The 12,539-nt window shown below is 51.0% G+C and overlaps 1 protein-coding gene across 3 annotated transcripts in view; it reads left to right on the plus strand.

Moving 5' to 3' along the window:
• Window positions 1–1,002: 1,002 nt before the first annotated feature.
• enah (ENAH actin regulator) overlaps window positions 1,003–12,539 on the plus strand; it is a 49,243-nt gene continuing 37,706 nt past the window's right edge. For all 3 annotated transcript variants that reach the window (XM_029248153.1, XM_029248185.1, XM_029248208.1), the window contains exons 1-2: window positions 1,003–1,347; window positions 10,886–11,051. In XM_029248153.1, coding sequence (XP_029103986.1) covers window positions 1,259–1,347; window positions 10,886–11,051 — 255 coding nt within the window. In that variant the 5' untranslated portion in view covers window positions 1,003–1,258. The remainder of the gene's footprint in view (window positions 1,348–10,885; window positions 11,052–12,539) is intronic.

Raw genomic sequence — 12,539 nt, forward strand, 5'->3', positions numbered from 1 at the left:
CCCGAAGGGCTCCGCCCACTGTGGCATCACCCTCCCTTAAGATGGAGTGGTACCACACCTTTACCACTCTTTTAGTTTTCTGTCTTTATCGCTGTCCATGTGTTCTGTCCCTTCGTTTTGTATTGAAGCTCTGTGCGTGCGTGTGTGCAGCCTCCTGCCAATTTCAGGCGTAACGGTTTAATCGGCGCTCCCTCCGGTCCGGACTTGGACGTGCAGGGAGTGACCTTCTGGTTATCGAATGCTGACCGAACACAAATTAACAGTAAACTGTCTAATGTTCCATTCCTTCATGTTATGATTGATGTAGAACGGCATTGTGGGTAAATCCTACAGTATCGGTGGCTGCGTTGCCCACCTGCAGGCACCGAGCTCAGCTGTCCGGTCGCGCCACCACGCGAAGCCCAGGGGTGTCCTCCACGCGTCCCGTGGCGGGAAGGCTTTGGGTGCAGCTGCAGCCGTGGGGGAGGGGTGGGGACCCTTGTGAGCTGCGTGCCCCCGATGACCCTTTGCTCACTGTTGCTATGACAGCGGGACCTCTCGACAAAACCGTAGAGACAAGTTTCCCGTCCTTTTTCCGTGGGTGTCGGAGCATCAGGATCGGGTGGGAGGATTTCATGGAATGGAATACTGGTGTCTGTCTGATTTGGGGTTTCCCTCTCTTTTTGGTTCTCCCTCTGTCGTTTTCACATGCAGATCCGTCACCTCAAGGATCCCAACCTTATATGAATGTGTAATCGGAGTGCAGTGCTGCTCTTCGGCCTTCTTTTCTTTTCTTTCTTTTTTCTTTTTTTTTAAGCACTCATTTGAATTTCTAGTTCACGGAAAACACTTTGAGCAGCACAGTCTGTCTCATGTTTAATGTCTGTCTCAAGATGCTAATAAATCGCGTCGGACACCTATTGGGACTGGGATCCCGTTTTTCCGAATGTAATATCGAAGTGATAGGTGGCGGCGGGGGGGCTCAGCGAAAGCGTACACAGTCGAGCTGGAAACGGGCGGCGCTGTGCGATCTCATCATTTTCCCTAACAACTGCGAGGACTGGATGCCTGTTGCCAGGATACCCTTCGCCACGGCAACGATCCACTCTTTGCACCAGCAGCATGGAGAAGCGCCGCTGACTGCCTCCGATCTCTGAATAATGAATTGAGAATGTGTTCTAAGGAGCGTGTGTGTGAGCGCGTGTAAGGGGGGGGACGCGAGATGAATACGGGAGCGTGATCTGGGAGCGCGGCGATCGACGGCAAGGCGGGGGGAACCATGCAGCTTCACTCGACGACGCCCTGTAAGGCGTCGGGCTTCATCCTCAACGAAAGATGCATCCTGCCTTCGAAAATGGAAATGTACCGGTACGTGGTGGAAGCCCGGTGCTCGATCCCTCGGTGCTCCTCGCTTGCCGCGCCGCCGCACGGGCGCCCCGCGCTTATCAAAGCAACCGGTTGCATGTCGGCGCAGTCGTCTTCCCTCTCCGGAGAGCCTCCCGTGTCGCTCCGAGCGCCATTTGAGCGAAGCGACTTTGCCCGTGTGGACGGGCGAAGCAGGACCGCGATGGGCTCGGTCTTCGGGAGGATGAGGTTCACGCAGGTTGTATCGGTCCAGTTTGGCGTCGGTGCTGTTTGAAGGCGCGCTGCTGTACGCAGCCCCAGCATTGGTACCACATCTCACAGTAAATAGCGTGGTGTTGTCTGTAAGCAGCTGGAAACATTTATTTATAGTTATTATGACCACTCGCGTGGTCTGGCTGGGCTTCGTTAGTCATTGGGACCTTAGAAAAGATAACGTGTGTGTGTGTGTGTGTTTTGCATCTGAAGGGTTCTGGATAAGAGGTGAACGTGTCGTGTTGCAGCAGAGGGAATTGGTGAGGCTTGTCTGGGGGGGGGGGCACAACCTTGGTCTAGAGAGAGTGTGTTTGTGCCAAGTGTGAAGACCGCAGGGCATCGGAGGGGTGCTGGGAATCCCGCGTCAGTCCTTGAGTGCCGTGGAGGAGGCCTGCAGCGGAGCTCGGCTTTGGATTTTACAGCTGCGTGCGAAGTTCCTCACCCCACCCCCCGCTTAGCTCACACCCCTGTCTCCGGCCGGTCAGACGGGTCCGTGACAGTGAGCGATTGTCTCGCCTCCGGTTTCTGCAGAGCTGCTGGTGCAGCAGTTCCGCTCCCGCTCCTGTCCTCTGGCAGACGTGGCCCTGGTGCCGCGAGCCTCGCGGCGTTACTGAACCACTTTGCTTCAGTGGTACAAACAAGTGTAAACGAGGGGGACAACGGCGGACGGGAGCTCGGCAGGTAGAGTTTAGGTAACAGCATGTTCTTCAGCCACCGCACCCCCTGCTGGCATCCACATCCTGCCTGGATGGTCACATTGCCACTCCTGCTGGACACAGAGGGGCCACAGACACAAAATAGCCACCGTGGAGGCAGCAGCAGTGTGGCGAGGGCATCGGGTTCGAAGGCTAGGTGGCACACGGGTGACCTTATTTACATTGATTCGTTTAGCTGACGCTTTTCTCAAAAGCGCCTTAAAGTGTTAAACTACTTACAATTATTTAGCCATTTATACAGCCAGGTAGTTTTTACTGGAGTAATTTAGGGATAGTACCTTGCTCAAGGGTATTACAGCAGTAGGTAAGATTGGAACCTGCGACTTTTGGGTCACCACTACACTACCAGCTGCCTTCACATCAGCTCTCAGGTGGCCATTGCTACTTCCGTCTGAGCCTCAGGGACCGGTGACAGCATCTTGGACGCAGGTTCGAGGACAGGCCTCTGTAGGAAGCGTGAGCATCTCCGCTCGGCTCGCTGCAGACGTTCCCAGGACGGAAAACAGCGTGACTTAGTGGAGACTTTTGAGACACCGCAGGACGAGGAGGAGCAGAAAGAGACATCCGGATCCTTGTTCCGTGTGGAACCTCGTGTTTTTTTTTTTTTTTTTTTTTTTTTTTTGTGTGTGTGTGCTCATTTGGACCCGAGTTAAGGGCTTGCTTGTCCGCTGTGCCGGTGTTTCTCTATGGGAGCCGGAGTCATTTGTCAGATGACGAGTCTTGATGTGCGCTGAGGGTGGAGTTGGCATCCTTTTCATTAATCAGCTCGAAATGGACAGTTGACCTGAGTGTCTTGTACTGTACTTACAGCAAAGCGTGTGTTCATCTCTCTCTCTCTTGCTCTCTCTCTCGGGAGATGATCTCGATTATCTGAAAGTATTACCAAGTCAGTTTTGTACGTGTTTGACCCCTTGCCAGGGAAAGGCAGCCCTCCTCATCGGTAATTACACCCTTGCCGTTTGACATGCTGGGGTGTAAACTGTTTGGGTAAATGCGACCGCCGTGTGTCGTGTGGTCCTGAGAACGTGCGCCATGAATGAACGGTGCTCTAGTTCCGTGTGTGTGTGTCTGAGCCCTCATCAATCAATCGGTTCCTCGGGTCCTCTCCCCGCCCCCCTCCTGGAGCATCGTGGAAGGGATATACTTAAAACCGGCCCACGCACACGGTGTTGCTACGGTGACGGCTGCAATTTTTGCAGCCTATAAAAAGAGCCAAGGAGAGCCCGCTGGAAAGCACGGCCGCGCGAGTGTGACCGAATCGCCCGCCAGCACGGGTTCGAGTTGTCCGTGCCGCTCCGGGGAGGGGCGAGTGGCGGTTTCTTCTAATTAAATTCATTTTATGTGGATGTCCCCCCCCCATGCAGTTTTTCTTTTTCTGCCCATTCAGAGCTGGATGTTTTTACCGGAGCTGTTCAGGGAAAGCCCCGCATCCATTCTGTCAGGAGCTCATAACCCACAGGGGAGGTTATATGTTCCCAGAAGTGGACTCCAAGACGCATAATCCAGACGGTGGCTTAGTGGCTAATCTTGACTTCATCTGAGTAAATCACAAAAAGAAATGTCAAACTAATTTATTTGACTGGTTATTTACTCGTTATTTTCGAAGAACGGGTGTGGCGCTTCTGGTAGCGCACCAGAGAGAGCAAATGCACGTTCTTGGTGTGCGTGTTCGTCCGTGTGTCCGTCCACGTGCGGCAGCCAGACGTCTCGATGTGTGACAAGTGATGTTGCACGGCTGCCAGATCCAGAGCCGTGTGGGGACCTTACTGACCCGTGCCAGATTTAATGGTCCCGTAGCCGTTGTCCCCGGGAGCCCATGTGGGGCTGGTAGGAATTCTGTTTCTCAGAACTGCTGAGCTCACACATGAGTGCTGTATTTGAAACGCTGAGAAAATGCTTAGTTGTACTTTTGTCCCCCCACGTCGCAACAGTTTCCTGCTCTTGTCCTTCGTTTCCTCGCTCCTGTCAGCATTTTGCATTTTGTAATTCCGTCTTTTTCTTTTTGCGCTCCTGGTGAAAGCTGCGTGATCGCTCTGATTCATTTTACCACACCCCCCCTTGCGTGGCTTTGTTTTTAATATTGTCGACTGGAAAAAGAAAAGACCTTAGTGTGAATGGGATTGCCACTAGGATGACACATCAGTGTGAGATTGAGTACCGTAATCATTTCGTAATTTGAGGGATTTGGAGCTTAAACAAAATGCTTGGACTACTTTTAGGGCCCAGTAGATTAAATATGACACTGTCCTGAATTACGATTAAAGTAACTTGCATTTTTCTTAAATTACTGAAAACTGATTTTTGTGTCGCTGCCGTCACGTTAAAGCATCTTTCCCTTTAAACGCGCTGTGAACATCAGTCTGAACAGGAGAATCGTGGGAAATGTAGTTTGTTCCCCCCCCCCCCCCCCCAATACATAAGCAGGTCCTTGTCTGCTGTAAACGTGCCTCACTGTGGATAAGTTGTGCGGCGTTGCAGGGTTTCGGCTGAGCGGAGCGGCTGACGCTCTGCCGTAACTGACCCCAAGTCAGTGGTTTTGTCCCCGGAAGCGTGTTAATGTGCTTTTTCTATATTCCCTGGAGGCAGCATCCTTTTTTGTATCCACAACAACATGAGTTGGTGGAAACCCATTTTCCTCCTCCAAGCCACGCTGTGGTCATTAGGCAGAGCCTTAATGGGGTTGTTACGGGCTGGAAAGTGTGGCCTGCGGCACGCGCTGCTGCCCAGTACTCTTTATTGAGCATTTAGGGGATGTTTAAATTTTAATTTCTTCCCTCCTCTATTGGTGGAGAAACGAGGCTTTTGGCCGGACCGGTGTGGCGAAGCAGAAACTCTGAAGGGGCCTGGGCCTGCGTTCCTTTTCATTAGCTCCCTTCAGCGGCGCCCTAAAGCGAAGCTCAACCGTTTACCCTCTTGCTTTCTGCCAGATTCTGGGAAAGAGGGAGAAAATGGGACGGTAAATTTCTGTGGGTTCCAACTTCCCTCTCAATGCAGCGACAGCTGTCTTTTTCCCGTTGGAACGTTTTTTTTGTTTCGGCCCCACGATTGAGCTTCAGAATTACAGATATCTACTATATACGCTATACGCTGCATCGGTTTCTTGTGCACGTGCAAATTAGAGACTCGTTTCCCCTGGGTGTGTGTGCGTGCGTGTGTGTGCATGAGGCAGAAAGAAATGGAGGCCAAGCGCCTGCGACAGAACGGCACGAAAGCGTCGCAAATTCAGTCAGAATGGAGCCTCTTTGTTGAAAATGTTTTGCAGTCATCCTCTCCTGGAAAACAAGGGCCGACGCCAGCTCTTCGCTGGCGCAGCAGAGCGGGATCATGGGAGATTTGTTCTGTCGAGGGACTGCCTCACGGTTCGAGGGTGCAGAGCCGGTGGCTCTCCCAGATAGTTCTGTTGAAGTGCATCATGGGATTGTGCTGGCTTGTGCTTGGGTGAAAATCAAGGGATGCGGGCCTTTTTCTCGGAGCATTTTTTTTTTTGTTTTTTCAGGGTTTGTTTGGATTATATTACAGAGAGAATCTCCGAGTTCGTCCTGTTTTCAACCACCGCTGCAGTATTTCTCTGGCATAGAAACGCACCTGGGGAGAGCGGCAGGTGTGACCGTCCCGCTTCACAGCTGAGTCCGCTGCGAAGTCAGAGTTTGACGCCCCGCTGCAGAGCTCGGGATGGCAAGGGACGCGGCCGCGCTTGCGTTACGAGCGTCAGGTTGCGGCTGCCAGCACACAGCGCTTGGTCTTACCTGTTCCTTCTGTCCTTATCTGGGATGAGCTTCCGAAAGTCCTTCTGTGCGGGGGCTTATCTCCCCAACCTCACAGAATGAACATGGGTGAAATCATCTTAGCGGCGCCTGTGGATTTGCATATGATTTTTCTCTCGCTGAGGTGTAATTAATCTACCTACAGCACTTCCCATGGAGCTGTAAGAAGAGGCGAGATGGAAGTGAAACGGACGGGAGTCTCGCAGCTCTGTTCTTGCATCTGACTGCAGAAGGTGATTCCCCTCACTTGCATTATGGGTAAACCCAGAAACGGACAGGTGGAAGCGGATGGTGTTGCGCACGAGGTTTGAGACGGACATGCAGGCCTGAGTGACGCTCCCTAGAGGGGGGCGCTGTGTCTACGCAGCCTGCGCCGATGTCAAACGTTGCCTTTGCCACGTTTTGTCAGGCCCTTTGATGTCACACGTCTCTGTGGAAATGTCAGCGCCAACGTTGGGCAAATTGACCACCCGAGTCAGGTCGCAGCGGCGACTGCGTGGTCTTCAGTAAGCCATCTGTGGATGTGCTTGTGTGTCTGGGCTCTAGATGCAGGCACCTGATTCTTCAAATAAAACTCTTGTGGCTGAGTCCCTTTGGGGGCTCACATGTCGGCGAGGATCAGGACTAATGAATGGAATCTGGATTAGCCTTTGCGATCCTTTATTTTGCTTCTCCGGTCACTCAGGTGGCAGCTACCTGGAGATTTGACTGCAGGGTGGCTCAGCAGTCAGTCTTATCTTTGCCGCTAAATGCCGATTACCTAATCTTTCGGAGGGTGGGGAAGGAGGTTCTTTGGGCTTTTGGAGATTTTTATCACGCTGAAGGCATAGTCTTGGAAGGCTGGGCTCCAGGTAACATATGCTGATGGAGAAGGAATATTTTGTCCTTTCAGCAGGTTGGGGAGAATGATGCCAGGTCATGGTGATAAATCTTCCCTTCGATGTATCTTCCTGATTGCTGCCCTGGTGTTTCTTTCCAAGGTCCGTCTGCCCAGTGTCAGATTCCTGTTCCATGCCCCCAATTCATTACCTCCATCTTCATTTTATTTGAAGCTTTTTTTCCAGCATTATTGCATTTGTTTATGGTCTTTCTCACGCACACACACACTCTCTGACTGCAACCACTTGTCCTGAGCGGGGTTGCGGTGAGCCGGAGCCTAACCCGACAACACAGGGCGCAAGGCTGGAGGGGGAGGGGGGACACCCAGGACAGGATGCCAGTCCATCACAAGGCACTCCAAGTGGGACTCGGACCCACCAGAGAACAGGCACAGGCCAAACCCACCGCGTTCCTCTTATGGTCTTACATGTAGTCTTCAATGTATTTGAGGAGGTATTTCCTGAGGAAGGATCCAAAGAAGTTCCCAATGGGTGGTTGTGGGCTGTTGAGAGGTTTATCAGGGTTTGAGGGACTGCAGATGGCTGCCACATGTGACCGGTTGCTCTGTTTTGCTCCACATAAGGTTGGGGAGTTTAGTCCTTCCTCTTCCAACTGCAAGTTAGCGAGTGTGCTTGAATGCCTCTTGGTAGAGTGCTGTCTGTTGTCGAGAGTGTGTGGGAGGAAAGGCGGCATGTTTCCAAACTTGCTCTGCTCCCTTCTATGGGCCAGGGTTTCCCCAACGTGAAGCCCATGAGATGTTGGGCCAGGCTCGGCAGCAGACCAGGTGATCCTCCACCAGGACCTCATCCCTTTCGGAGGAAACGAGGAAACCCCACCCTCTATTTCAACGAGGTCTTGGCTTAGGCCTCGGCCAGAGAGAAAGTCAGCATGGTTGGACTTTTGTCAGAGGCTGCTGTTTGCCAAGATCTCTGCACCAGCTAGACTGACCTCTCAACACAAGTTTGTCAGAAATAGTTTTATTTGTCTTTGGCACCAAAAAATCCCTCCAGTGTGTGTTGGGCCTGCTGTCTCCATGAGTAGCAAAAGTTGCTCCAGTGGACAGAGGTAAAATCCATTTGAGTTCTTGTTGCCCATTTTTAGAAGAAGGTAGAAAAATCCTTTGCTGTGTCGTGTGTGTTTGGATTAGGCATTGATGTGGTTCGTTACTCAACATTTCAAAACAAAATTCTTGTTTATGCATGCCTCCTTGAGCATGCTTAGATGTATAAACATGGAGCCCCCTAACTTCGGCTCCTAGAGGTACTGCGGGTTCAGTCCACCGTCCATCAACCTCTCTTCATGTATGGCAGCCCCTCCAAGTTTGGATTCTTTTTAGTTGACTCACTCGCGGTTGGAAAATGTAAGTGGAGTAGAGCTAATCTGCGGAATCATGCTGTTGGCCTAGGTTGTGACCCCCCCCTCTTGGGCCAGAGTTAAAGGGTTTCCTGTTCCATAAGGAAAGTGTCTGCATGAGTAAGGCAACGCTCGAGTCATCCAAGATCTCAGCTGTGTTTTTCCCTTCGCCCGTTAACAGAGCGCTTTTTGTGGAAAACCTTACTCTCTCCGAGGGGTGGAATATCTGCCCTCGTAAGGCTGACTCAGTCTCTTGCCGTTCAAATGGCGGACGTGTTGTAGGACTGGTGCGTTTCCACAGTCGTGCACCACCAAGAGCCGCATGGTGGGTAGTTCCATCCTGTCCGCTTGATTGGTGCGTGGCACCGTGTTGTGAAGATGTTCATCGTTCCCAGCTCATGCACTTGTGCAGGAACAAGTCTACGTTGAGTGACTGCTGGGAAGGACAAAGGAGGCCACACCTCCAGCAAGGTAGTAAAATCTATTCCGAGCGCGCATTTATTTCATGTGAAAGAGTGTGGCCGGATGCTGTGGCCCTGCCTAGACCAGAGTGCCTTGATAGGCACGTTATGGCTTAGAAAGGGCCCTAGTTAGGGCTTAGAAAGCTATTGGTACTTAAAAGATTCATTAGAAAGGGCCTGATGGAGTATTTTAAGTCCTGGTACTGACGCATCTTGGCTTTCTGCTATTTTTACATCATTGCATTTGCAAGATTCTGCATAATATCTTCACTAGAGGTCCTAAGCTTAGTCTTCGCGTGACCGTGTGTATGTTCGGCTCCCTGTGCCAATCCTTCTTTGGAATTATGCAATGGAGATAATTTTGTTAGGTCTAAGTTAAAAAGGATGGGTGGCACGGTGGGTAGTGCTGGTGCCTCACGGCTCCTGGGCTGTGGGTTCAAACGTAGATTTGAATCTAGCTCAGTCTTTATGGAAATTTCACGTCTTCATGGGTTTCCTCTGGGGGCTCTGGTTTCCTCCCATACTCAAGTGTTTCAGGTATGTTTTTGACTCTAAAGTGCACTTTGTGTGTGTGAGAGAGAGATTGTGCTCCAGTAGGTTGGTATCCTGTCCAGGCTGTACCTCGCCTCTTACCCTATCTTTCCGGGGTAGGCTCCAGACAACCGCAACCCTGCATTAGACAAATGGTTATTGGCAGCTGAAGGATGGATAGGTTAAATATATTCCGGTTTTTCCTTTAATGTGTTTGGCAGTGGTGTCAATATCACAGGCAACTTAGCAAGTGAGGTTCTTCTCAAGGCCAGGGCTTGAATGAGAAAATGTGAACCCAGGGATTGAGTTCAACATGCCTGGGTTTTGGCTGCTGTTCTTCAATCATTTCTTGGCAGCCATCATACATACAGATGGTCTCTTAGTGTTTGGATGACATCTTGGCCAGGATTTCAAAATCTGATATTTTGACTGTTACCTGTAGTGCTCTTGTTGAAATACTAAGCTGCTGACCCTAAATGAACACCTTCACCAGCCACAAAAGTCACATTGACATATGATTTCGAATCTGGGACTGCAGTGGACCTAGTCTAATGCAGTGAACCTCAGAACGGATCAGGATCTGGGCCCCTTAGTCCACGTGAACCCATGGCAGCTTCAACTTCCTCCCCTCCTTCATGCACACACCCACTCCTCCGCCTGCTGTCTAATTAACGTATGGCCTCCGTACCAGTGCCGTTCCCACCGGACCGTGCTCGGAGACTGAAGCTTCCCTGGAGACTGGCTTCCATCTCTTTGTTCTGCGCTCTTACAAACAATCCATCCTTTACAAAGGCACTTTTCAGCTTTGCGTCGAGTAATTTTTTACCTCATTTTTGTCTCGCTCTCCCAGCTGAAGTTCACTTCATTCTTTGCCACCTTCACACCGATGAGATGTTTCAAACCTCTGTTCTGAAGGTGATGGTTGTCCTTTCTGCACAAGTAGCAGGAGGCCTCCAGAATGACAAGGAAAGGCTATTTAACCGAAAGTGGCAAAGGTGTGGAGTCTGGTAAAGGTTGAATGGGCTTTTAGGAAGAAGGGAGCAAATTCTTTTGAGGTGGAGCTTCACGCTGGCGTCACACAAGCAGAGCGAAAATACTCATTAGGAACTGTATTTGTTGCTAATTGCACCATGAGTGTTTTTTAATGGTCACGCAGTGACCGACTGCCCGCTCAGGAGATGAAAGGGAGGAGAGCGTTCTCGCTGTCAGGAGTCGGCAATGGATGGACCGTGCTGCTGAGTCATTGGTCACACTGCAGTCCCATCCAGAGCGTGCCGCGAGGCTCAGGGATTGTCAGCCGTGTTCCAACCAGGAAGATTCACGACAAGTCTGTGTTCCCATGCTGCTCGGGTGTGTTTTCGCCCAGTGATGTGTGTTGGATGATTGTAATATAGAACTCCCCCATAATTCTTATGTAAATGAAATGCTTTCCCTGTTCTGTTATTGTATGGCTGTGTGGCGCTGTATTAATGGAGCGAAAGTGAGTCGGAGCAATCGGGGCATGAGCCTATGCATTTGCTGTGTGTGTGCGTGTGTGTGTGTTTGTGTGCGGCCCTTAATCTCTCGCTTCTGGTGTCCCCCACAGCGAACAGAGCATCTGCCAGGCCCGGGCTGCTGTCATGGTGTACGACGATGCCAACAAGAAATGGGTCCCGGCCGGGGGATCCACGGGATTCAGCAGAGTCCACATCTACCATCACACTGGGAACAACACCTTCAGGGTGGTGGGCCGCAAAATCCAGGACCATCAGGTGAGCCGGAACGGGAAGGGCACCCCGGGGGTCAAGGACGGGCCTCATTTCTCCTGGTCTCCTTACATCCGTATCGTAGCTCCTGGTGAAGAGGGTGGTGCATGCTGGGATTGCACCCAGGGCTGCAGTGAGGAGCTCGTGTATGGCACACGAATCGGTTTAATAAATCAGTTCTTCTCCCTTCCTTTTAGTAGAGAGGCCTTTCCAATATGGCAGCAACGGGGAGCTTAATATAGGGAAGCGACAAAGACGCAAACTGCATAACCACTTTGTTTTTACACGTGTTGGAGTTTGTGACCATTTCTTTGGCTGTTGTGGACTTCAGTGTTTCCGGTATGATGTTTGTGTATTGATGGCATGGGGTGATGTGAGGTGACAGCAGTTAGGTTGGGGACTGTGTTCCTAACCCTCGTGGCTAAGACTTTGCGGGTCCACACAGTTCTTGTGCTGTTATGGTAACAGCTCACCTGATGCCCCAACAACAGGCGTTCTTGAGCTACAGTTCCTCCTGTTGCACCATTGCTCGGCGAAGTCTCTATGTGGCCTTCTTACGAAAAACAATGTTTTTGTTGTACGGTGCGTTACTATGGTCTTTGGCAGCCAACCCGAATTGCAGGCATTCTTTCCTTTTTTTCCCCCCTCTTTCTCTTCCCCACGAATTACCGGTTAGTCCACAAGTTGCACTCAAGGTTTGTTGACCAAACAAGTGACACATGTAACTAAGTCAGGTTTCTCTGCGCTCCTCCAAAACTTTGAGAAACAGCTGTATGACAGGACAGGGTTTTGGCCTGCGTGTCTACAGAACCACCTGTCTGAGTCCAGACCCGTACATTTCTTTGGTCTACAGATGCAGGGGCGAGCTGGTCTTCTATACAGGTTCAGTTCCTGTCTTGGAACCCAAGAATGACTCTTGGAGAAGTGTCACCATACAGTGTTGATTTTTCTTATTTGTACGCCTGGGGACCCAAGTAGTTTGCATCCAACTCCCTGTCGAGGGTTGCGGAGCTGTTGTCGTCGTTCCACGACCTCTAAGTGGGAGCTTTCTGCTAATGACTATCTGTGTGACATTTTAGAGGAAAATTGAGCCAGGGCTTTATTGGGCATGATTTGTTCTTCTATTCAGGCCCAGCATGGTTTTTGTAGTAGTCCGACTCTTGACTGATTTCTTAGAAGAACACAATCTGAGTGACTGGAAAACCCCAACCTAGAACAACTGCAACAGGGACACGTTCTCAACTTCCTCAAGAAACACTTTAGCTGGGATTGGGGGTAACTGGGTACCTTTTCCTCGGTGCCAGAGCAGCCTGAGAAACTGAGGCGTCGAGTACATTCGAGAACTGAACTGATGAGTCTCCGAAAGATGTGCAAGTCCAACATCAGTGATGTCGATGAGAGTCTTGGAGGGTTGACTCCACGTGGTTTTTGGCTCTCCCTGCACCACTACAGGCTCAGAGGGAGGGTAGATGGGATCAGTGAAGACAGTGAGTT

The sequence above is a fragment of the Scleropages formosus genome, chromosome 1 (genome assembly GCF_900964775.1).
Source record: "Scleropages formosus chromosome 1, fSclFor1.1, whole genome shotgun sequence".
NCBI classification, from domain to species: Eukaryota; Metazoa; Chordata; class Actinopteri; order Osteoglossiformes; family Osteoglossidae; genus Scleropages; species Scleropages formosus.